This window comes from Halyomorpha halys, unplaced genomic scaffold, assembly GCF_000696795.3.
Source record: "Halyomorpha halys isolate HHAL.00 unplaced genomic scaffold, Hhal_1.1 Scaffold223.1, whole genome shotgun sequence".
NCBI classification, from domain to species: domain Eukaryota; kingdom Metazoa; phylum Arthropoda; class Insecta; order Hemiptera; family Pentatomidae; genus Halyomorpha; species Halyomorpha halys.
The window spans coordinates 363,372-390,552 of NW_027115445.1; the positions used below are offsets into that span (position 1 = coordinate 363,372).

Here is a 27,181-nt window from a genome sequence, read left to right on the forward strand (position 1 = left end):
TTTTTAAAAGACAATATTAATAAGCCCTGGCCAATTTAGACCCTTTGGAAACGAATAATAAATCCTCTTACTGACACTGGGAGTTAAAAGTTTTGTTGCTGAATGAAAAATGTAGCCTTCTCTACTAAAATTTAAAAAAATTATTGAAAATTAAGAAAACCATATTAAATGGTTTTAGGTTTTTATATAAACCTGACGGAGCGTGTACTTCCCACAAAATCATACAATATTACACTTTGGGAGACTAAAAACCACTTTTCTTTATGAAACCATCAATATATTTATTTATACACATATATTAATATTTATTACAAAGAAGATGTTGAGCAGGATGAGGACCAACTAAGAGGAAGAGTAAAATTGTATTGGACTGCGAGAGGGGAAAATGGCGTAATAGCCAACTTCCTGTGGCGTAGGAAAAAAAAAATATTTATTACAATATTAGTGTGGTGAAGTCATTTTTAAAATGGTGGATCAATCACTTTAATTTAAGGAAGTATTGAAGGAGACCACAGCGTGCCAAAAAAATATTCTTGAGGTTTAATATATATTGATCTTAAAACAAAAGTTTTTGTGAGCCATTTGGTAATAAACAAATATTGAACGGAGAAATAAATGTTTTAGATAATATAATGAAATCTTAATTTACAACACCAATTTCTTTGTGTGTGCTAATGTAATTTTTGTTTTATAGATTTTTAATTTTTCAATGATTTTGATGATATATTTTAACTCGTTTGTATGCACTCCTTCCCCCTCCCTGCACGTCTATGTGGATCTATCAATGAGTAAGGACTATTTAAAAGTTTAAAAAAAGTTTCCATAGGAATAATTATTATTTTGTCCAGAATCATTGATTTTCGAAAAAATAAAAAAATTTAAAATTTTGAAAGACAGAATCTCTATAGCTCTATTCCTGACCGGAGTTCTGCGAAATAATTTAGAAATGTGTCATTCCATACTGATTTTCTTCAAATTTGGCACAGATGCCTAGATATCGCATTTTTTCTTAGTTTTTGCTGAAAAGGCAGATCAATTTATTAATATCAAATGATGATACAGCTGTCCTGTCATTTTTCTACTTTTGCCATAAGGTCCGCCGACAAAAAAGGTTTGAAACTACTATAGAGGGATACTGAAGTGCAATCTCTCGCAACTCAGGGAGGAACCGCATTCATAAGATACAAGTTGGGAAGGGTGGTTCTGAACACAAACTAGTAATGATGAATTGAGTGGTTTCTTTTTATATTGAAAGCAACAATTAATCGTATAATTGAAAAACAAAATTAGATAAAGTCAGATACAACAACATAATGATTTCGTCAGGTCGAAGAATTAAAAGGCCGCTTGGAAAAAGTTCTGGACACCAAATTGTCGCATTCTGATAGAATGACTCATATATATTATAGTGTATTTTTATTACATGATTGTGTAAAGCAATATAAAATAAAATTATAATTTAGAGTTTATAAAGCGCTCTTATACTTAATAAAAGAAGACGACTAGCACATGTCTTGCAATGAAAATATTTATGGATTGGACTCATTGCACTAGAAACTTAATAACATAAATAAATACAAATACTTAACAATGGCGTTGTTTTAAGCTAAAAAAGTTTTGAAAAATATATATTTTTTTTTTTGCCTGTAAGCTAAAAAAGGTTTACAAAGCTCTGGTTAAGAAACCAGTGGTCTCAGAATTATTTAAGATAATTCTTCCACTAACCCATAATAATGGACCTAAAAAGTAATCAAGATGGACGTATGAACAATAGTCATAATAGTGTTTAAGACTATGACATATCAAGTCGTCATTATTGTAACACTACTAGAATTAAACAAATGCAACATAAGTGCTCCAATCTTCAATGAAGTGCCGGTCCTATTATTAATCGATTATAAGTTATTCCGCTTCCGAACTGATAGGACGTGTATACAGAAGGCATTAGGTGACTAAGTAAGAATATAAGTGGCCGTGGGACAGGACAGGATCACGAAGTTCGTGATGGGCCCTCTAAACGATCCAGACCCGGTGTATTTTCATAAATGAAGGGCATGCAAGAACCTCGTTTGTGGTCCTCCAGGAAATAACGTATTACAGATTCGCATGTCCGTCTCTTCGGGAAAAATCCAGATCTTCGAGTGCTTCGTGGTTCCGATGAACCGTTCCAATCCTTTTAAGTACATGCTATAAATAAGATACGCAAACGTTGTTAAAATTAAGTCATGAAATCCACTATTCACTTCTTGGTTTAGATCTTTCATTGAAACCACAGTAAGAGCAAAAATCTTAAAAGTTAAAATGAATCGATACACAAGCGCACGATCATAAAATCGATTATGTATTTATTTTCAGCAACTTCGAAAACATATAAATTAACCATGTTATTAAGAAATATGTTAATAAATCTATAGGCCAACGCGGAATTTTAAACTGGATATTATTTTCATATTTTGGAGCCAATGTAAAACAGATTTGATAAACAGTTATAATTATTAACTCAATTACTTGAAAATATAGGGGGAGGGACCAATTACAAAAGAATTTAATATTACTTTTTGCCCAATTCTCATCTGTGCTTCCTTCTCAGCATTGTGGGTTTGAATTACAGTGACGCGGTTGAAAGAGAAACGCATAGATCTCTTAGGGCCCAGTTTTGCCTTTCACTAGTGGGGGTTTGTTTCAAAATTTTAACCAATTTAATAACGTTGCTCGATTTAACTTTTAATTTATTTTTTTTAAAACTCCACCGCTCTAATAACAAGCGACAGTTTTTACGTATTGTAAAATCTTACTTTTGGGACTAATCTCATATGAAATTTTCATACTTTTTTCAACAATGTACAGTTCAATCATTATCGTATTCTGTAACATTAAGTAATTTTAGAATTCCATCATTATCTTTATATCAAAATATTTATTTGTTATTTTCTTTAGTTCACTTACATAATTATTTTGCTATTACCCACCCAACCACAACCCTAACAACATACGCTGATAACACATGTGTACTGTCTGTAAACAACGACCCTACTAATGCATCACAAACTACAGACACGCATAACATCTCTTGATGAATGGTGTCAAAGCTGGAGAATCAAAATAAATCCTAACAAATCCCACCAGATCACCTTTACTCTCCGTCGTAACCTCTACCCCCCCCCCCTGTCCTACAATATCCTTTTTAAATACTCCACTAAGGCCTGTTGAGCAGATTCACTACATAGGACTCCATCTTGACGAGATACTTACTTGGAATCCCCATACAAGGCTGAAACAAGAAACTGCTCGTAGATTTCGATCGCTAGAAATTGACAAATGCAATAAACTTCCCACTCACTACAAAAAATTATTATATACTATGATAATCAGATCAATTTGGACATACGGAATTGATCTCTAGGGCTATACCAAACTATAAAATTCCTCCCATAGCCGAATCCAATCCAAAAACCACCGTGAAATCCTTAAACTCATCCACAAAGACCTTTCGTTGCAGATTCGGCACGAAATAGATATGTGTCTTTTCATTCCAAACTCTTTACCCATTAGTTCTTAATCTCTCATCCTTAACAATCCCTGATAATCCTCGGATGCGTCTGAAAATAAGATGGCTACGGGATCATCTAATTTAAATTAATGTTTGAAGTACCACCATTGGGTGGTTCCTTCTAAAGATTTTTAAGTATTTTAAATACTTCACATACTTAATTATTGTATTTTTTTATACAGTTGTAAATTACATTGAATAAATAAATAAAAATTTTATTTTGTTTAATTTACAATACAAAACAATGTGTCCACGAAATAATATGATAAATCTCTGTTTATCTACCCATTTCGTAAGAATGGGGATAGCCGCAGCGCTAACCAGATCGAAGATCCAGAAGGCATAGGCGGGCAAGGGGCTGGTGAGGATAAAAAGTTAAATATAAGGGAGCTGATTATCAGTGTGTAAGAGGATGCTTTGAGGAGCCGGAGGAGCTAGAACTAGTTGAATTCTCCCTAGCGAGAGAGAAATGTTATTTGAAACTCGATTCTCCACGGTTTATTATCGATTATCTTGCCACTATCGCGGCACAAAAGGACCCTGCCTCGGGCACAAAGTGTTTTTTCCAACGGCAGCGACTGGCGGCTTCAAGGTGGCTCACGTAGCCGCGTCCAATTAGCCACTGACGCCCACAGTCAGGAGCTAACTGTCTTTCATTTTTTCATATATTAATCGATATTATTGTCATCAATGCTATCTCGGAACAAAGGAGGTGCACAATGCCAACATTTGTAAACAAAACTAGAGGAACACAACTATTAACATACTCCAAACACTTACCCACTTCCATTTGTTCAAAAATAATATGATCCCAAATCTAACAGATCCAGGTCGACATTAGTTATGAGCACAATGGTAATTTTCAATGAACACTTAAAATTGCTAATGGGTGCTAAGTTAACCTACATAGATATGAGAAGATTATGGGGGATGAGGTGATGATAAGCAATGCTAAACAAATAAATAAAACTTTTTTTTATTTGGGCCAACGGTTCCACCTGAATTTCAGACCTTCATCAGTGCTGAAAAATAAAACGAGATAACAATGCTAATTCAGAGAAAATTAAAATAATAACAAAATTGAAAACATACATAACAATAAATTTCCAAGTCTGTTTGTTATTATTGTATTTTTAATTTTTCTCTGAATTACGGTTATCAGGTTTTGTTATCCAGCCCTGTTGAAGGCAAGAAATTCAGGTCGAAACCTCTACACAAATAAATATGTTTTGCTATTTTGTGCATCTTTGCTGACCGCAACCCTAACCATCTTCTCCTCATATATTATCTTTAATTGCCACGTTTAAGTTTATATTATACATATTTCCAATACTTTTACCATCTACATTTCACCAGAGCATTTCTTGAACCTAATCCTCTTGTCCAATTTCTAGCTAGCTTCACTCACTCATATGGTGATCCACTAAATTTTTTCCTTGATGTCTAAAATGTATAACACATGTAGGAATTTTCAAAAATTCTAATCTAAATGAGGTAGCAAAATACATAAAATAACTTTACCTACTAACCATTAATGGGATATTGAAAGTTGGATAATAATTATATATAAGCCACAAAGTTAAAAATAAATCATATATTTTTATTAATTATATTTACAAAAAATAAAAGTGAATCACCCTCGTTAACAAAAATGTCAACCTGCAACAAAAACATTTACATATATTAAATTAACTTACAAAACATATTATGATTTTTTGAATATTCAAGTTTTATGAAAGATTAAATTAAGGTGTAGTATATCAAACCAGGATTTGAGGGATGGAATAGTTTTATTGTTTACTTAATAATTTAATTTTTTTAAGTGGTGAAATTGGTCATAACAATAGCTGTAATCATAAATGAAGTTGAATTAAATACTACAAACACTGCTCATTCAATAATTCCTGTCTGTTCAAAGTTTGTGTGAATTATTTATTGCATATTCTGTGTTCGATTAGAGAAAAGGATCTAATATGAATTTATGATTTACTTTAAATAAAACATTTTATAAATATATAGATATATACATGCAACTCCATATAATGCAAGGATTTTGTAAAAAAGGAACTAACCACTCATTTATTATACTGTAGATTAGAATATATTTTAAGTAATAATTTATTGTTACTTTATAAGATAATAGAAGACATGAGTGGACGAAATTGGTAACAATTATTGGCAGATTGAACAAAGGACCTTGTTTAACTTTCCTAAACTTTGATGGTTTGAAGAAGTTGAAAGTTTCCCAGTTATAAATAGGAATAAATAAATAATATATAAGTTATAAGACAAAGTTTCGGAATTGTGAAGGTATAATTGAAAACTAGGATAGAACTATCCAGAAATAATCACATATCCACTAATAACTAATAATCACAAATCCACAAATAATCAATACTCTTAATTACATAAAAATAGGAAAATAATAGAAGCTACTAATATGACAAAAAAAAAATTGACCATGCAGTTAATTTCAAGATAGATACAACATTTTACCCAAACGCTATAAATAAATTGGAAATACAAAACAAGACTAACACAGAGATGATAATTATAACAAATTAACATATTTAGACTGATTAACCATGTCATTGAATTAAAACAGAACAGAAATTTCTTCAATAAATAGAGGTAAGAACAACATAAGCAAAGAGGTACATATCAGATATCAGGTTAATTCTTATTAGAGTTCATGTGGCAATGAAGATTAAAATGTACTCTCCTTTTTTAAATATTTTAGTGCAAATTTTAACAATGAAGACAACATTATATACTATTAGAATTTAAATTTTAACAAAAATAAGTTATATAGAAGACAACAATGATAGGCATTTATTTAATTATATTAAAGTTCATTAGTTATTTAATTTAAAATTGAATGAATAAAAATTTTGATGCAATTTGTAGTGTATGTGATGATGGGGAGATGGTTTTGAAACTTTGTGATTTATTAATGAGTCTTAAATTAAGGTATTTAAAAAAGGGAGATAATTTTCACTTCAGCTACTTAATAAATTAAATAAACAGCTACTATATTATTTTTTTCTTATATTCATATGTTTGCAACATAACAGAAAATCTTCTTACACTTATGCCTTTTAGATTAATATATACAGATAGGTATTAATTATATACACATTAATTACATGCACATAGTTATTAATTATATTTAAATTGAACAGAACATCAATTACCAGTAGCGTGGAGATTCAGGAAGCCTTGTGCTTCTTGATGGGAGGGAGCCCGGAATCGTATTCCGAAAACATGAGCCTCTTCGTCCTCGATTCTTGGCTATCCAGTTTCAGCGGCTTCGACTTCTTCTTCTTCTCGCCATCTTTCTTATTCTTCTTTCCGCCCTTTTTATCGCTAAAAGAAAAAAAAAAAAGATCCTCAGGTTATCATTAGTCAAGGAAGAAATAAAAGAGAGGAAAGGGGGTGAGGGTTAGCAGTACCACTGCCAATTGCCACATCGGATTCGGCGGTTTGTCAAGTTCTTAATGTCACGGATCAGTTCAGGATAAAACCATCTCGGTTAACTTGTGATAAAATGTTAAGTAACTTTGGCAGTACATCTCAAACTCGCCTTATGGAATGTTAGCAAATGGAATTTGAATAACTGCAATGTGATTTTTAATAATTTAATTTACAATGTAGTATAGGAATGTATGTAAATAAATAATAAAGAATCCCATAAAAAAAATAAAAATAAAAAAAAAGTCTGGACCTAACATTGTAAGAATTAAAAAAAAAATTAGTGAAACAATAAATAAAACCGACAAAAATAACTAGTTTATGTTATAAAGTAAAAATTAATTTTTATTAATAATAGCACCGACTTTAACTTAATGATCCAAATTTACTTTCAACTATTTATTTTAAACCTTATAACATTTCGGCCCTTACGCCATCTTCAAGGTGACAACCTCAATCATTGAATTGTCACAATTCATTTTTTATTTATTTAATGTAATTTACAACTGTACAAAATAATACAATAAGTAAATATGTTGTATGTTTCATATACACTTTAAAATCTTGGGAAGGAACCACCCATTGGTGGTACTTCAAACATTAATTTAAATTAGAAGGTCCTGTGGCCATCTTCTTTTCAGACGCCTAGGAGGATTATCAGGAATTGTAAAAGATGAAAGATTAAGAATTAATGGGTTAGTATGGTTAAGGAGTTTCGAATGAAAAGACGCATATCTGTTTTGGGCCAAATCTGCAACGAATGTTTGTTAAGATAGAGTCCTAAGTATTGAATCAGTTCAACAGGCGTTAGTGGAGTATTTAGAAAGGATACTGTAGGACAGGAAGGTAGAGATTTAAAATTTCTTTCTTTTGCAAGCAGATTGCTCTTTTCATATATAAACCACACAATCCTAATACATAACTATCCATCACAAAATGTTTCTCTTTTCTTTTAACCACACCAATAATACGAAGTTAGTTTTATTATTAATATAACCCACTCTCAAACAATTAATAAATAAATATAATAAATCAGTAATCTATTAATTTTTATGTTAATTAATTTATTTTTAAGTCTAACAAATATTAATAAACTTTTTTATAACAGAAGAAGCTACTAATTATTATATCATATTATTCGACATAATTGCAGTTTTGATAATGCATGAATTGAAAAAAAAAACATTAACGATTTTGTTACTTGTAGATTTTATAATGGCTTGTGTTGGGATTTTCGAAAAATATCCTAAGCGAAACCGTAAATATACAGTGAAATTTTATTTAACATTTAGTTTCCTTGAAAAATAGCAAATTGATATACTGAAAAATCAAAAAAATGTTTTCATTGATTCATGGATATGCACAGGACAGACATCGTCATTATAACGAATCACACATCATGCAAATGTGAAACAGGAATCTTTAAAAATCAATTATCACTATTATAATCATTTATTTGGAAGATGATACGAAACTTTATTTTTTGTAAAATAATGAATGTGGAAATTTGAAAGATGCACACCATGGTCAAAAATCAGGTTAATCCAGTAAATTAAATCAACCTGGTTCTTGTGATGGTTAAGTTTCATTTCTTAGCACGGAGCATGTGCAAAACAATTATCGATTGTAAGCGATGGTACATCGTCTCCTCAAGTAATCCTAATTCTGGTGAAACGTTATTATAATCAACGATAATAATTTTTGTTTTCCTATTTCACGTCCATTCCACAGCTGGAAGAAAATCTTCCAACTACAGCCTTTAATCTGTATTCTTCAGTTCGTTGTCTAAATTAATGACAATGTATTTAGGGGTAAAAATATAACCTTTATAAATTTATATTATACGATGAGTAATTAATTCACAATTATCGAAAAGCAATCAGGCGGAAGTTACTAAAATAAACCTGTCTGAAACAGAGTTATAGATGTCACTGTACATTCTTGAATCGTTGGCTAAACTATAGATAACTAGTCGTCAGAATTGCTGCAGGTACATTTGCTCCTGTATCGCTCAGTTTTTAAAACGAATGTCATGTTTAGAACAAAGTCTTTGACGCAAAATTCGAGATATTTCTTCTTCTGGATATTGGAGATACAAGGTATAGGTTTTAAGAAATCGATCGCTTAAAAACCACTCCTGAGAGAGAGAGGAATATTGCGGCTTCTTTGGGTTTTAAACCATTTCAGCCACAAAATGGCTGATTTCTTTTTGGGGGGGAGGGAGGAATAATGGTGTTTCCTAACTTTTAAGGAATCCTCCTTTTCAATAAGTCAGTCGCTCGAATCTTGTTAGCTTGCTATATATGATTAATCCGTTAAAATACAACTGTAAGGCTTCCAAAATTATGGATCCCCAAATTCTCGAAACTATAATCGATACTTAGAATTCGTGGTCATTATGAGCTTTATACAGTGTATAAATAAAGAGAAGGAGGAGACACAGAGTGAGGTGGAAAGCGGACCCGTCCCATTTTTTGGGGATTTTATGTATAAATAATCAAAAAGATCCGGGAACATGTTGTCGGTACTTTTAACTCTGCTCCTCGTGGTGCCCATTTTATGCCGTAATTGCGGAAGATCTTTATCTAACAAAACTAAAACTAAAAAAAAATAGAATCAATTCTTCCATATGGTATTTAGCCTTGACAATGGCCGAAAAATACGTTGTTTTCTTTTAACTCAGAGGACTAACATAAGAATCTATTGAAACAGGATACCGAAAATCGTTTTACCCCATTACATCGGGTACAATGATAGCGGTGAGGGCAATAGAATTGCACTTTTTTTTTAAATTTTAGGCATGAAGACACACTTTGGAGTTTATGAAATATTCTAATCAATACATGTCAACATAAAACAAACCATGTATATTTGACATCTTTTACATGGAAGAAATGTGTGTTAAAATAAATAAGCCAGTAGCACTTTTCAAACAAAAAAAGATCTATGTTTCAGGACTTGAGAATAAAATATCGACTGTTTCATGACCAACATTTAAACAAGGTGCTGATAAGGTCAGCATTAAATCCCCAACCGAATGAAGAGTCAGGTACCTTACTTCAGGTGGGCCCAAGGATGATGTCTCAAACCCTAGTTGGTTGGTCCACGGCTGATGTAATAGAGTAAATAAATTATGAGCCACATTATACTATGTGAGGACACAAACCTGGGCATAATTACAAATACTGAGTGACTTTTTTTTTCTTGCTGATAACAAACACGCCATTTCAATGAAATGCATTCGATGAACTCTTCACACCGACTTACGTATTCTAACTGTGACGAATCACATTCGTGTGAAATACAAACGGTTTCACGACAAATTACATGGACAGATCTAGAAACTAGTACAAAATAAAACAAAAACTGACATTGATGACTAGCTTCCGCTAAGGCTGAAGATGAGTTCGATGGAGGACTTCCTAGCCCAAAAATATAATTCTGATTGCCAAGATCCAAGAAGCACTATTAGGTTTTATATGTTCCTCGTGTTATGTTTTAATCTAATTTTGCCCATTATCTGATTAGACTAATACAAATATTGTTTTTGTTTAGTTACAAATCGTAGTTCGCCAACAAAAGTAATCTTAGACGAAAATACACGGGATTTGACAGGAGTCACTCAGGAAGCCCAGACGACTCTCGCACTATACAAGAAGGCATCAATTGAAGCTTCTTTGCACCATCAATTTAAGACAATGAGCGTTCAAAGATGAAACCTTTCTGATACGTTCCCGCATGAATTAGCCAGATCCCAATCTTAATTGTGGCTAATTATTTTCAGCTTAGCTCTAACGATCTTATTCAAGGACTCCAGTTCGCTCAATTACCGCTGCATAACAACGCAAACTAACTACAACAATTTATCGATATCAATTTACAACAACCATAGCATCTTACTTTATCGAATAATATAACGGACGGTATTTTTATTCCTTTCAATCATATATAGATCGCAAATTATTTAGATCAAAGCAGGGCCAAATTTATTAATAAAGTTTAAAAAATAACATAGAATGAAAAGTATAACAATACTTTAAATAATATGGTAAGTATAAAAATAACGAATTGTAGTGTCTGAAAATTACAAGTTTGAAATATAGTTGCAAATGCAAGGTTTTTTCATTCTTTTAATATACATCGATTGATAATTATTTAATTAGCTACTTGTAATATTTTTGATAACGTGATGAAGGCGCCCCAAATTTTCAAGCTGATTAGTGTTGAGTTAATAGTTGACCGTGGAAAAACATAAATGAGAAGATGGTTGAAGGATGCGCGCAGAGAAAAACAGAAATAAAACATAAAATACATCTTCCCCTCATTTAAAAATATAGTTAAACATCTTTCTCTTTGGAATAAAAATGTTGATGAAGCAGGTGACAAAATTGAACCAAGAAAATAAATTAAAAAAAATATTTCCTTAACAACCTATGTTCCTCCATGCTACTGCTGAACCTGACGACCCTTGCTTAGGTTCAGTACGTATTAGGTAAGAAAATACGCTTTTTCCAACCATGTTAAGAGGAAGGGATCTTGCCACCTATCACGCTCAATATTAGATTTTTCAGTTCTAATTGATTTTAGATTTCATCTAATGGCAATCAATGCCAAAGATAATGATTATGGTTTTCTAATACGACTCAATTTCAAAAATAATGCAAGTATAGTCTACATTCCATAAATTTAGTATAACCGAATCATTTGTCATCATTTCGAAAGTTTAGTTATATTATTTTTCTATTAAAATGTATATATTTTTAAAAGTATCATAAAACATCGATAATTTGGAATACAGACACCATTGGTACACGGGGCATACCAATGACTTTCGAAAACCGAAGCGGAAGTACATCCTCAACGCCTCCTCCGTGTGTGTGAAGGATCGAGTTTCTAAACACGGTTTAACAGTTCCTTACGCCACACACCAAGAGCACAACAAGAAAACGAAATAAAATATAAAAAAATAAAACTTTATATATATAAAAAAAAAACCACAAGCGGATCTGTAAAGAATGCTACGTCTCTAAGCCGATTCAATTATACCTGACAGAGGTGGTTTCCTTTAGGCCGATTCGTAAAGGTTAGTTGAACACGTAAAAGCTCAAAAGGTTTCCGTTAGATTGAAAAGCAAACGGCCCCGGAGTGGAGAAAAAAGATCGGACTCTCCTCTCCACGGGGAAAGATGGCACGTCGCAAAGCGGTTTCAACCTCGAGAACAACTGCCAGCTCAATAGTTGTTAATAGAATGTGCTCCCACGTGCGGTTGCAACGTCTTAACCAAGCCTGCCCCTAATGCCCGGGACCAATCTGTGATTGCTATGGGGTGTTCTGCAGCAACCCTTGCCCAACTACTGGGAGGTCTGTATCCTGCTGTCGGCGGTATATTAATTTGCTAAAATAAATGCTAAATAGCACCCCTATGTTAGCTGGCTCTCAACGTATCCTTTGACTTCTAACCATTGTCTTCACCATTACAAAGGTGAAACGCCTCAAGGGTCCCAACTAAAGTTGAAGGAATCTTCCCCAAAAAGAATTCAATAATAAATACTTGATATAAAAACAAATACCAACGCCTTTCGATTAATTTATTACTCTTGTAATATCTGGGAGTAAATAGCAATGGCATAAACCACGACTTACTGTATTAAAAAAATGGTACTTAAATATTACACTTCTAGTATATTTCTCTAGGAGAGGGAGGGTCTCTAAGATTAGTATAACATGGGGGTTGGATCCCAACCCTATAACAAAGAACATAAGGAGAGCTTTTGGAAGTGTGCAGGAGGAGGCTCCTTAATTATAAGGCTAATTAATTATCCTTCCTGACTAGGGGTCTCAGCTGAAACGTTTTAACAGACAAATGCATAATAAAAGTGACTCAAAATTCACTTTTAAGCAGCAGATTAATTTTTAAATATTTTTCAAGGAGTCCCACTTCATCCAAAGATTTGGGGTGGGTCTTACAAGGTTCTATTCCCAGCTTAGAAGTCCACTAGGATAGAGAACCACTGATATAATATGACAATAATATAACAAAGGAGGGGACATATAACACCACACATAAAGGAGTAGCCCAGTTATTCACATGTCAGAAATACCATACTCAGGGAATCATTTTGCAACATATAGCTTAAAGGTGTTTACAACAAACCCACAATAAATAAAAAAATTAACTTGAATGAAAATATTTTGTTATTAATTATTATCTGTATTATTTATTCAACTTTTTAAAGCTATTTTTAAGTGAATAACTAAGAAATATTGGATGAGGAACGGAGGAGGAAACAGTGAGACACATCATTCATAAAATATTGGAAGGGGGTAAGTAAACAGAAATTGCCTTGTCACCCCTTTAGGGATCATGTGCGACCCAACAGAATCCTTCTGCCTGTGTCAAACTCCTCAGACATTCAACTATTACATTAGTGCTAATTTACTTCTAAGGGTTACTGAGTCCCACAACTTTACATGCCAATTTCAACCAGTATGATGGTACAAGTTTAATCTTTAATTAATTAAAAAAATTGTTTTCCCTTTCTTTATTTTACCACTCCTTCTTTTCTCCATTTTTCTTACCCACGTTATTAGTTATGTTCACTATATTATTATTGTTGTATTCAAAAGTTTTCTTTTGTTAAACTTTACTTATATTTTGCATCTTTATCAATTATTATGGTTACATATATTTTCTCTCTTTCAATTTTCTTTTTCTTTCCATATATCATTTTTAAATTATTAATAACTAATATGTTCATACTTCTTTGCATTATATAACTTCATTTTTATTTTATTTCCTTAATTATGTTATTTTACACTTTTTCAATTACCTATGTATACATTTTATTTCCCACTTCTCTCATCACTTCATATTATTAATTCTATTCTGTAAAATTATTCATTTCATGTCATTCTGTTTATATTTTATTTTTTATTTTCTATACTTATTGTGGTTGTTATCTTGTTCTGTTCTTAGCACTGAAGAAGGCTAGAAACTCTAGCCGAAACGTTGGCACAATTAAATAGGTTACACCAACTTATTTGTGTTACACCATCATCATCCACGCTCAACTATCTCTCATAATTATAAGTTTAATCATATTAATGGAGTGTATGCTCAACAATTCTGCTATGTTTAGTTTAATTCTATATATGAGTCATTCATTCCTTGTACATAAAAAACAAACAAAGGCCTTTAATTTAAAGTTCCTGAAATGATTTCTATTAAAAAGTTATTTATAGAAACTTTTAATTATAGAGGAAATAAACAAAATAGGGGTCTATTTAAAGAGAAGAATACATTTAAAATAAACAGTGGCTTCCATAGATCCTGTGACTTCATAAATGAACTCAAGTTGCAGTACTGGGCATTAAGTTTACAATACCCTCCTCCCTTCAATTCCTTTCAGGTAGTCAAAAAATATATTTAATTATTTATATATGTCACTACTTAATTGCGTAATAGAAGTATATTGGTAAAATAGTGTGTTAGATAAACATCTGTTAACTAAGTCAAATAATTTCTGTATTAAAAATTATCATGTTTTCCATTTCAAAATCTTCAAAGAGACAAATTTATAATCAAAAATCTTGTCCCAAGACATGGATTGTTGATTGGTCCCTATATTGTCTCTTATATTGGTAACAGGCCAAGTAATAGAAGAGAATTAGGTGTAGTAAGGTCAACAATTGTCCAGCAAGTGGAGACTGTTACTAACACTATAATCAGATAGCCAACTTACCAGTCAGCAGTCTTCCGTCAGTCTATGACCTTCAATTGGCTTTTTGTTCTGTCCTATCAATGGTAAATTGATCATGTGTAGAACCACTTATATCAGGATGAATTAGAATTATTTAAGAAATGGAGAAACTGTTTTGAATCTTCAAAATTTGCATTTTTTTTTAAATATAAACAAATTCATTACTAGTAGTAATTATTATTATTGTATATAGATACCAAAGTACAATAAGCTGAATTTTTGCTAATACTTGTCCAAATTAGGTGGTCAATGTTTTTCTTAAAGAGAATTTGATTATCTTTTAAATGAACAGTTATAATAATCAAGGAGGTATGTGATTTGCAAGTTATATAAAAGCATATATTTCTTTTAAAACTTTTTTTAACCACTTAGAGTAAGTATTCTTTTAAAACCAGCCTTATCGGACATCTACATGAGAAGAATCACTATCAATAAAAGACTACTGAGGACTGTGGAATGATAGCAGATAACTAGCTACTTTATATGCTAGCTATCTGATTAGTAATAGTAACAGTCTCCAATTGACAGATTATTATTGACCAAAATATTTAATAATTTTCTTTCACTTTCTTAAGGGTAATGCAGGTGTTCACAGTAATGCCATGTTCCACATGACTGCAAACAACACAAGCAAGTAAAACAGTATACATAATCATGCGTTCTTCTAAAATCCCCACTCTTTTAAAATCAAAATGTCCGACGAACTGTTATCAAAAATAAATAAACTGTATTGGTAATTCGTAATATGAATAATGCAGTTTTATTCCAAATTATGAACTAAATTGATTCAAAATAACACATCTTTCAACAATTAATTATACATACAAAAAATTAGCTGAGCTTTTTAATTCTAAAATAAGTTTTAACTAAATGTTTATAATTAGATAAACATTTTTAAAAAAGGATGAAAACTTGATTGAAGAAAATATGAGCTACATCAATAAATTAATTGTTTCTACTCTAGTGCACATATGATATAAAGGATAACTTACTTTTTGTTTTTTCCACGGCCACCAATAGCAGTAGGAGCCTCAGTAATGGCAAAACTTTTAGCATGGTGACCTAGATGAAGCATTTTAAAGTCAAACACTGTCCGCGCCTCTTTTGGATAGCTCATGTAGAATCGTACCCAAGATGTGTAAGCTGCAAAAGAAATATAAACTTGTTTGAAAAGTTATAATGAACTATCATTTTATTAGAAAATAAGTTGCCACTCCCAATGCTAAGACACTAACTTAGAGTGATTATTCTAGTCTGATTATAGAAATTTCAACAAACTTTAATTGAATGGATGTGAATAAAACTAACTATTTCCCCAACCCGAAGTTATTTTTACTTTTTTTTTTTTTTATCATTTTCAAATCTGGGTAAAGATAGAACTTAGTAAAATGGAGATTGCAGGTAGTAGTTATAATCAAGTTCGGGAATGTGGTAAAAAGAGAACACACACATAAAAGCGTAAAAATTATTCAATGCATACTAACTGTTAATCCTCACCTTCTAAAGGATTAAGCAAATCCAGAAACAATCTTACAAGAATAAATATGAATATTTATGAAGCAGCAACACACGGGAGAACTATGAAACAATAGAATAGTCTACACTGAAGTTTATGAAAAACTGTAGCAGCATGTGATGTGAAAATTATCTTTTGATTAATTATGAAAAATTAAAATAACCATGTTTTTTCTACAACACACCAAAATTAAATCAGATCAGTTATTTCTCAAAGTATTTATTACTTCTAAAAAATTCCAACATATTGCTACATTCTTACAACTTCTATATTTAAATAAATTAAAACCGCAGTCTTTTTTTGAACTAATCAAGTGTGATTAACATATCAGTGGGCCTAGTCTGTAAAGGAAGATAGAGTTGCTTAGACCTTCAACCTGGTAGCATTACTAATCCAATATCATAAGTGGTTTACCTTTAAATCAGTCACAGTTTCTAGATGTATGCATTTATATTATTTTATGTTTAATATTAAGGAATGTTATATAATTACATCCAATTCTTTTTCACTTCGAGTAATTCCTGGTCTTCAGAAAATTTAAGGTAAATATTTTTAAAATAGTACATCTTAATTTAAAATTCAATTTAACCAATTTTATGTCATGAGATTAATAGTTTTGTGTTAAAGTTATATGTTATATTTTTCATCAATAAAATTTTTGCTTAAATGTGTTCATTTTTTATATTATTTCATAATTAAAAATAATAATAAAAAAAAAATGGTAAGAAAGATGTAGCAAAATTGTAGATATAAAGATTATAGTAATTTTATTATTGGTGATAGAAAAAAAAAATGACGTAGTAACTTTAAAAATTAATTTACCGTACCAGTCTTGGAACAAATAAAAATCCTGCAACTAATGATTTATGGCTTATAAAATTTATATTGGCACAAGTGAAAATGTCTCACAGAATACACTTTAATGTCATACACTATATCATGCAATATACATCTGATGCTCTGAAACCATGAATAGATTTTAACTTAATATTTACCTTTACGGGCCAAGTCATGTAGATTACTATCATCTTGAATGGTATTTTCAAAAGTATGTTGCAGCGCAGTTATAGCCCCTTCTAAACCACCTCCGTATTTCTGAAATTAAAAAATAATACAACACATTTATGGACAGTATTACACACAAACTTATGACATACAAAAGAATTGCATTACAACATATAAATAGAATACTTCAAAAATTTTAGCTAGAATCACTATTTATAATTTATAAGTATTATTACCTCACTATCACCTGCTGCTTCAATGTTGCTTAAGCATCCTAAATACTTTTCTATGCTCACCTCCTTTAATCTAAACAGATAAAACTATTCCATATTAAAACCTGTTGTATTATGATTAGTAATTGAAGCAAGTTAATGATTTTCAGAAGACAATGATAGTGCTATTTTGATATAACCTGGTACTATGAATTAAATACATATATTTAATAAAACTTTTATTATCTAAATGATTGATGACCATTGTCAGAATGTTATTATAATCATAACATATACCATTGACCTTTGCAAAGGCTTTCTGAAAACATTAATGATAAAAACGATAAGTTTTATAATTATTATTGTTGAAATGCCAATTAGTCTTTTAAAAACTTAAATAAAAGACACAAACTCACTTTATCCTCTTATTAGCCAACCACTGGAGAAATTGTGTTTCTGAAGGCAAGAGGAAAAGAACAGAATGTCCCTTTGTTCCAGCTCTAGCTGTCCGCCCAACTCTATCAAAAGAATTAAACCAATTTTAGTTGAATATAATTCTTAATAATAAAAAACATACAAATAAAATAATTGGAATAAGTGGAGAAATTTTCACCTTTTAATATTAAAGTGTAAGTATTCTTATTCCACAGGTAAATAAAATGTTTATTTTATAAAAAGTATTCACAAACAATAATAAAAAATATCAAAATGTATTTCTATCAAATTATGGAAACCTCAATCAGAAGATTGAAGCCCAGGCTGCAGCAGGATATTCTGTTATAAATTCTATATTTATTAATTCATTATCCACACAATCTCTATTTTACTATTATTAATTTTTTTTTCTCTTCTCTCGTCCTTTTTCAAATTAACTTGTTTCTTTTTACCATTAGAAGGCAATTGTTTGTTTTGCTAAGTCTACAAATGTCATTACTTTTTGTTATTAACTTTACTTTTATCTTTTATTAAGAAGCATTATTCTTATCTATTTATTTTATCTTTTTTTTTTCTTTTAATTATTACATTGTATATAGTTTGGGATGTCTTTTGTAAGAGACTATACCCCCCATAATCAACTGTTAAAATATATATAATGTAACGGTTATATCAACCATGTAAGGCCCATCAGCCAGATATGGTATAAAATAAATAAATAAAAAAAAAATTATGGAAAGTCACAATTGAATCCAATACTTTGATATTTAATTAGTTTTATAAACTATATCGATCATTTTTTTTTTAGAATTTTTATTTCACACCATAACCCCAAGGCACAGCCACGGATTTAATATTAATTATGAATTAAATACATAAATTTAATAAAACTTTTATTATCTAAATGGTAACAAAGAGAGTAATGCAATTAGGTATGTATTATAAACTGTTCAGATCTAGGGATTTAACGGTTTTTAGAGTGAACAGTTGTATTTAGTTAAACTCTTCCTCTAACAGACTTGGAAAAATTAAATAATGGTAGTATACCTTTTAAAGGGATACATTGATGAAAATGCAGCATGCAGTATTATTGGGACCTAGAACCATTGTTAAAGAATTTATCAGTTTCACAAAATCGGTAAGATAATATTTATAAATGCAACTGTTATTAAAAAAATATATATATATTTACCAATTTTTTTTATACACCTATTATCATTTTGTTTGTCATTTATCAATTAAATGTAAATATGTAATAATAATATTATTAAAATACTGTAAATGTTAATATAACAGAAATAAGTAAACATTTAAAAAGAAATCATCATAGCTCACCTGTGAACATACTCTGATGGATCCCTAGGTGCATTGTATTGTACAATCCAGTCAACGAGTGGCATATCAAGACCTCTGGCAGCTACATCCTAAACCAAAAATGCAATATAATGAAAACAATTGTAATTGTTTATGATATTCAATGCACTAATATAATTACTTAGAACATAAATTTAGAGATCCACAATCATTAACAGTAATATTGATCCTAAATCTAATTTTTACGGCGACATACACGACAAAGACTCCACAACTGAAAAAATAACTAAATAGATATATGAAATATTATTCAAGTTAGTGCACCAAATTATCCTTAACCAATGAACTTATTATTTATGAAAAACTACTAAAGTCTATAAGTATTCTGTCACATAATAATTTTATAAAATAGTGCGCAGCCCTTTTGGTCATGGTCAAGAGATTTGGAGAAGTGACCAACCATTTAATGAAAATGCGATTCAAATTTCCATCTACTGAATACATGTGCATAGAATTTTTGTAAGTGATAAACTATTTTGTGTTAAAATAACAATAGCATAAATATTTGCATTTGATCAAAAAATCAGTAAAAAAGATTTAAAGAAATAACTGATGTTTGAAGGAAGCTGTACGAATAAATATGGGTAAGAAATATCCATCATATAAATAAGGATATATATAATTACAAGATAAATTAGGATTAAATAGGATAAATATTAGATATTAGGAATAAATAAGGATAACGTGGTTTTTCAGGTGGTTTGGGAATATGATTAGTCCATAAGTCAATCAAGGACAAACCCAAGGATTTACAGAAATATATAATAAAGTTATTAAAATAGAGCAAAATAAAATAATACATCATAAATTACGGATGGGTTCAGATCCAATCAGGATAGTATTACCATTGATTTTAAAGAATAAATTTAAATATAAACGTACCGTACTAAAAAGAACTCCTGATTTTGCTGCTCTAAAAGATTTAAAAACTTCAGTCCTGTCAGAGTGAGACATGTTTCCATGTAGCTTGAAGAGTTCAACCTCAGGGTCCATTACTCTAGGAAGAAGTTCAGTGAAGTAGTCGACCATGTCCTGCGTAGCCATGAACACGAGTACCTTACTGTTACCTTCCACCTGAGAATTAGTAGCTGTCTTATAATACTTCATACTTAGTCATAAACAATCAACACTAAAACGAATACTTTATCCTAATTTAGTAAGGTAACATTTCATGATGAAATTGCAGTACTAGTAAATTATTATAAAATCTATAAAATATTTTTTTAATAAAAAGTTACAACAAATATCCATCCATATATATTCTTAATAAGTTTCTATATTATTGAGTATTAATTATTAATTAAATACCTGACAAATATGAAGAAGAAATGAAGAGAGAGAAACTAAACGAAGTTTAGCATTAGCAATGATGTAGATCTGTTGAAGTGTACTCGGTACAACAAGAGCTTCATCATTCTCTTCAGCATTGGATGAATCTATACGAGCTGGGCTGTCCAAAGCCAAGCCTGCCAACCTTTCAACTCCTGGTGTCAAAGTTGCTGATAACAACACTGTTTGCCTCTTAACTTCAGCCACATTATCCAAATTTTCAAGTAAGCTATATAAGTAATAAACAAACATTTTAGGTTTAGTATTGTAATTTATAAAAACTAATAGATATTTTGTGAAATTGAAAGAAATAAAAAAATAGCAGAACCAATTTACACAAGTTTAGCAAGATATATCAAATAAACTACTTGAAAAAAATAATAAACTCACAAGAAGGAGCACAAAAACTAATAATAGATTATTTATAATTTAATAATTTATTACATTTTATAAATTGTTCATTTTTCTTTTAATAGAATACTAAGGAGCAGGGTTGCTCACTGAACAAGGCAATATTCTCCTTCAGAAATGGTTGAGGCAGGTATTTATCTAACCTATTATATCAGCTATGGATTGGTCTACCGAACTACCTGGGGCACATTCAGGTATGAAGTGGATACTCATAATAGAGGGATAAACCTGGAGGTTGAGCATGATTCCAACCAAATATCTTTGAACAACTGATGGTTTAGAAACATTACTTCCTTACAAAGTACTGAACCCAAGACCATTCATGCATTGTAGAGTTACAATTTTTTTTTTTAATTTAGTTATGAAAAATTAAATAGGGGGAAGTTTATAAACCATAGTGGTACGAATTTACAACACGAACAAATTCTAATTAATCAACATTTCAAGACAGGACTTATAAATTTCATATTGAAGATTTTTGGCCAAATCTAAAGGTTAAGAATTTCATCTTCAACTGTTATAAAATTAAGCAAGAAACACTCTGCATTGAATTACCTCGATTTTGTTTTTCAGAATTTTGACAAAATAACCTAAGATCTCTTTAGAAACTTTGTCATCTGATAAAAGTAACAAAAAAATTAGGACTTATTTAAAAAAAAAAAAAAAATTAACACTCATAGTGAGGTTAGTTAAAATGAATTTAACAAAAAATTTTTTTTTAAATTACTCAAAAAAATAAAATCATCACCCTTACCTCCCAACATCTCTCTCATAACCCATTTCCAGTAGTTTATCAGCTTCATCGAGAACTAACCAAGACACCTGAGAAAGATTAAGTGAAGCTGTATGTTTTACATGGTCTATCAATCGTCCTGGAGTACCTGTAGAAAAATATATAAATAAACCTGATATATACATTTGTTAATATACTGTAAAAATATTTTTAAATTCAATAAAACCTAAAGCATCAGTTTATAATGATCACTAACGAGACATGCAGAAACATGATTGGTGTTGCATTAAATAAATGTTATAAGTCATTCTTTATTGCATTGGTTATTTTATTTACTTTTAACTAACTCCAAGTTTATAATCATTTAACAAAACAAATTTAACTAAATGTTAACTAATGACATTAACATGATTTAAATTTTTATTTTAAATACATAGAATATCGCTTTAATAAAAACTACAGAGTAATAAAATGCAAAACAAAAATTAACAATATAATGCTATAAAAATAAACCTAAGTTGAATATGTAATAAATTATATATAATATGATAAACATCTGCCAAGTATATGAGTCAATATAGTTTCCTTTTCTGTAGCTTTTTTATTTGTTTTCTTATTTAAAAGTTTCTTTTTCTGGAGGTCATAACAATAACAACAAAAATAATCAAATCATCATGGACTTCTAAAAAAGTAAGTTTTTATTTAATACTAATTCTTAATAGATTTTTCCCTTGCTTAAATTTCTGGTACCCGATTCACGGATTTTATTGATATGATATTTAAAAAAAGACTAAGCACAATTTTTATATATATAGTTTTTACCTATCAATATGTTGATCCCTTTCCTTAGGCGAGCTTTTTCAGATTTGCGTTTCTCTCCTCCAATCAATATTCCAGGAACAATTCTTGCAAATGCCTAAAAAGTAAATAAAAACACTACAAATTATTATAAATACTTGAAGTTCAGTATTATGAAATATTTATAAATATATAATTTATATTTTCTCTAAAAAAAATAATTCTTGTCATTATAACAGATATCATGATACCAAAACACTTTATTTTTCCACCTCCTTCATAAATAACTATGAAATGGAGGGTGAAGCTTTTACTTGGCCATCTTTTCAAAATAAAATAGTGAATAATATTATCAAGTTTCAAGGATCATCCTACAGAGACCTATGTATGACTTTGGGGTCGAAACTTATAAAAGTCAGTCCAGAGGTCTTTAATGAAAGCCACCACTCTAAACTAATTAAAACCATAGAGGGGGGAGGTTAATTAGTATAAAATTTGGACTACCTAATGGTGAAAAAAAGTAACTTTGCTAATAATAAAAAATCAATTTGAATACAAAATGTATATAATAAAAATATTTGGCTATATTGCTAAAGACTGTTCAAAAAATTATTTTCTTGATAAATAGTTTGAAATTTAATTTTGTTTGGATGTTAAAATCATGTTTTTCAAGACCTCTGACCGCATATATACATTGCTAACTACAATTTTTTTTTTTTTTTAAACCTAACATAATGTAACAAGTTTATAATATATCAGCTATACCCCACTGTTTGATCTCCAATATCTTTAGAAGAATAAGCATCCCTGCTTTGTATACATGATGAATGGGTACATGACCAAGTACAACTGATTAACAGAATAAAATTTAAATGTCATGGAGAATAACAAAATAGCCAATGACTAAAAAAAGCTGACTTGTCAAAAAAATGTCTTTATATAATCCTGAGAGTAAACAGTTTTTTCTTCAGTGTACCCAAGCATTTACATTTCTTGTCTAATAATGTTCAAAATACAATCTTTATTTCAAATACTTTCCATCAAACATACATCACCATAAATAGACAGAACCAAAAATTCAAAATTACCCTGACAAGCTTCAGAAACCACTCATATGTCTGAAGGGCCAATTCTCTTGTAGGCAGTACAATAAGAGCTCTAACCCCACTGGTCCTATCAATCTTCGGTTTGACATTCTGCAATGCATGTAGAATTGGAATAGCATAAGCAAGAGTTTTCCCACTTCCAGTCTGAGACCTGACAAGAGCATCTTGACCAGCAAGTAAAGGAGGAATAGTCAGCTTCTGAACGTTTGTCATCTTAGTAATGTTGAATAACTGTTCAAGAGCAGAGATCTGGAAAACACGAGAAAATAAATAATAATTAATCAGCTACATACTAAATAAGTTATTTAAATTAGCAGGACAAAAAAGCTTTAGTTAATGATAACTTAATTTACTTAAACAGATACCTACCATACTGATAACAGATATACATAAAAGAGTACCCATTTACATTCTAGCCCACATTATATTAGCTATATAGTATATTATAGTACATATGTACATAAACTTATTAAAGAGAATTTAGGCATAATGTCCACTTAAAAGGATGGATTAAGGGTTTGTTCACTCATTTTGGGCAAACGTAATGATTGGAAGTGGACAGCTCAATTAAAGCAGTTATATGAGGAGAAGATGGTTGGGGGTGCGGTCAATGAAAAACACAAATAAGTTCGATTAACTAAATAAATATTGCTATTCGATATTTTAATATTAAAATAAGTTAATTGAACTTATTTGTGTTTTTCATTGACCGCACCCCCAACCATCTTCTCCTCATTCATCATCCATGGTCAACTATCTCTCATAATTATAAAGCAGTTATAATGTAATAATAATATGGTAATACACATAAGTTCTAACAGTAGTAGTATTAAGTACTATTATATCAGTAGTATTAAGTAATTTATATTTAGACTACATTATATTAACTATATAGGAAATTATAGTACATATGTACATAAACTAAGTCTTATTAAAGTGAATTTAGGCATAATGTCCACTTAATAGGATGGATTAGGGGTTTGTTCATCCATTTTAGGCAAGCATAATGATTGGAAGTGGACAGCTGTGACTCAACTAAAGCAGTTATAACATAATAATAATTTGTAAGTAATAACGAGCAACAACAGAAAGTGAGTTCAGCAAGCCAAATACGTAAGTACCAAAATTTCTATATTTAATGCATGAATACATATGTACTATAATATACTATATAGCTAATATAATGTGGGCTATAAAAGAGATGTTTATAAAATAACATTTAATTACATGTTACATTTATTGGCTAGGAAATCCTTCCTGGCAACCCTCCCCTCCCCACTAAAACCTTGATTTAGCAGCAGTTCTATATCAATTTTGAAATATTTACTCAAAAAGAGAAATATTTACTCTGCTAATTTTAAATAATAGTACATATTCTTAACTTTTGGTTATAGCCTTGATTACACTCACTATATAGGGGTGGATGTTGCTACAATCTTTGAATTCCCGTGATGAAAATAGTGACTCTTCGATTTGTGTAAATTCATCATTTAACTCCAAAGCTGGGGTGTCCAAATGATCTTTAAACAACGAAGACTTCTTATCCTTTTTTTTGTTTTTCTTATTTGAGGGCACTTTTACACCATTAGTTTCATCAATAACATCAGAATAATCCTCATCTTTTAGTGGCGCCTTCTTTTTTTTCTAAAATTAAAGAACATTTTAAATAAATCAGAACTTTATATCCAAGAATGCTCTTAAATTCTTAGTACAAACCGATGTCACTGGAGCTTCTGTGCAGATATTTAAAGATATATCGTTCATAGTCATTTCGAATAAATATAAAATCAATGATTACATTCGGATAGTAAAAATCAAAAATTCTAATACTGATATTTAAAAACAGTGATGAATTGGTTTTAATTAACTGTGATTACTTCCAACTTAGACTAAGATTGTTGCTTTCAAACAAAAACACATGGTCTTACCGATTGATGACTGATTGCCGTTCACTAACGAGTTACTCTCAAATGTTGTCATAGAGTGAACTTATGAAAGGAAGTTATTTGGCCACAACCACGCCCATTAGTCAAGTTTTTTCTTCCAGTTAGAAGTACAAACTTTATTGAGTATACTCCATAAAATATCTCCCGACCGTAGGCTGACATGACAGAAAAACAAATATCCACCATAGCTTGACTTAAAAGGAGAGTTAAAAGTCCAGTGCCTTACGTACAGAGTTTTTCCTTAACAAGTCGTCGGATCATATTAATGGGAGAATATACTTCCCAAAAAGCTAGCCACAAACAACAAAAATGTAACAGTTCGTATAATCATAAGGCTCGGCCACACAGAAGGCGGTCTGGTTGTATTACGCAATGTTGCACCATTTCAGTCAGACAGAACACGTTCTACAAACGATAGTCAGTATTTGTGGCGATAACAAGCGATTCACTAGTACAAATTTACAGACTGCTCTCGTGACTGCCTCACCGCTGTCCACGACTGAAGAAACGAAAGTAATCATTTCAATAGAGCATAAATCTATGTTTCTGTATGATATTTCACACATGCATTACAAATATTTGTTAAACAAGGCAGAAGCGTGGTAAGAGATAGCTGAACAATTCAAGATAGTGCAGTTCCTCGAAACATTCTTACATACGATAAACCATTTTTCATAGTACTACAGTTCAATGCATAAGAGGTAATATTCTCCCAGTTCATCTCTCTCCTATTGATCTGATGTACCCGACATCGCCTCAATGTTGACCCCAAACGAGTTTATAATATACAGAAGGACCACGACTGACCGAACAAGACACATCATTCTGTGTAGCATCACATTATTGCAGACCACCGCAGAATCACTGCACGCACGACAAACCGCCTTCTGTGAGGCCAAACCTTTATTACCGCTCAAGTAACTCGCACACCATGACATTAATCACACCATACTGAACAGTTGCATTAAAATTTTGGAATCGAATGCTTTAACTTTCCACCAATAGACGTACATTTCCTACTATCTAAACCAATAATTTTGAAATTTCTTTCATCTAGAAATTATTCATTCTTCGAGAATGAAGTAGATTCACTGTTCATTATGATTCGCTGTGGTAGTTTAGTTTAAGATAAATCATAACTGGATTTTCGGATGATTTTTGCATGATTCATGCGTGTTTTCGAATATCCCATTACACCGTTTCAATGTTTTTAATAATACATTTTTGCAGTCAAGTGAGATATACTGAGTGTAATAAAATCTACAGAGGATCCAGTTAAAAAATCAGGAAAAAACAGTGTAAAATCAGTTATATAAACCAATGAAGTAAATCAATTTATTGAAAAAGTTGCTGTATCACCCTAAGTGTATGCTTTCTTTAAGTTTCAGTTTCATATGACTTTCCATTTTCCAGCTTGGTGGTTAACATGCAAACACACAAACAACAGAGATTGTCATTGCAGGATATTTTAACTCATGGACTACTGTACCAAGGAGAAGAAAGATGAACATAAGAGATGAATGTCTTCTAGATAC

At 30.7% G+C, this 27,181-nt stretch overlaps 1 protein-coding gene across 1 annotated transcript; it reads right to left on the reverse strand.

Annotated features, from left to right (window-relative positions):
- Positions 1-5,129: 5,129 nt before the first annotated feature.
- Positions 5,130-25,645, reverse strand: LOC106679830 (ATP-dependent DNA helicase DDX31). Its single transcript, XM_014419191.2, has 14 exons — positions 25,417-25,645; positions 25,111-25,344; positions 23,683-23,949; positions 22,619-22,712; positions 21,818-21,944; positions 20,632-20,881; positions 20,206-20,397; positions 19,285-19,373; positions 17,931-18,032; positions 17,539-17,608; positions 17,293-17,392; positions 15,774-15,924; positions 6,745-6,916; positions 5,130-5,209 (listed from the first exon to the last, which is right to left on the reverse strand). The coding sequence occupies exons 1-13, from the start codon at positions 25,468-25,470 to the stop codon at positions 6,760-6,762; spliced, it is 1,887 nt and encodes a 628-aa protein (XP_014274677.1). The 5' UTR covers positions 25,471-25,645; the 3' UTR covers positions 5,130-5,209; positions 6,745-6,759.
- Positions 25,646-27,181: the final 1,536 nt, after the last annotated feature.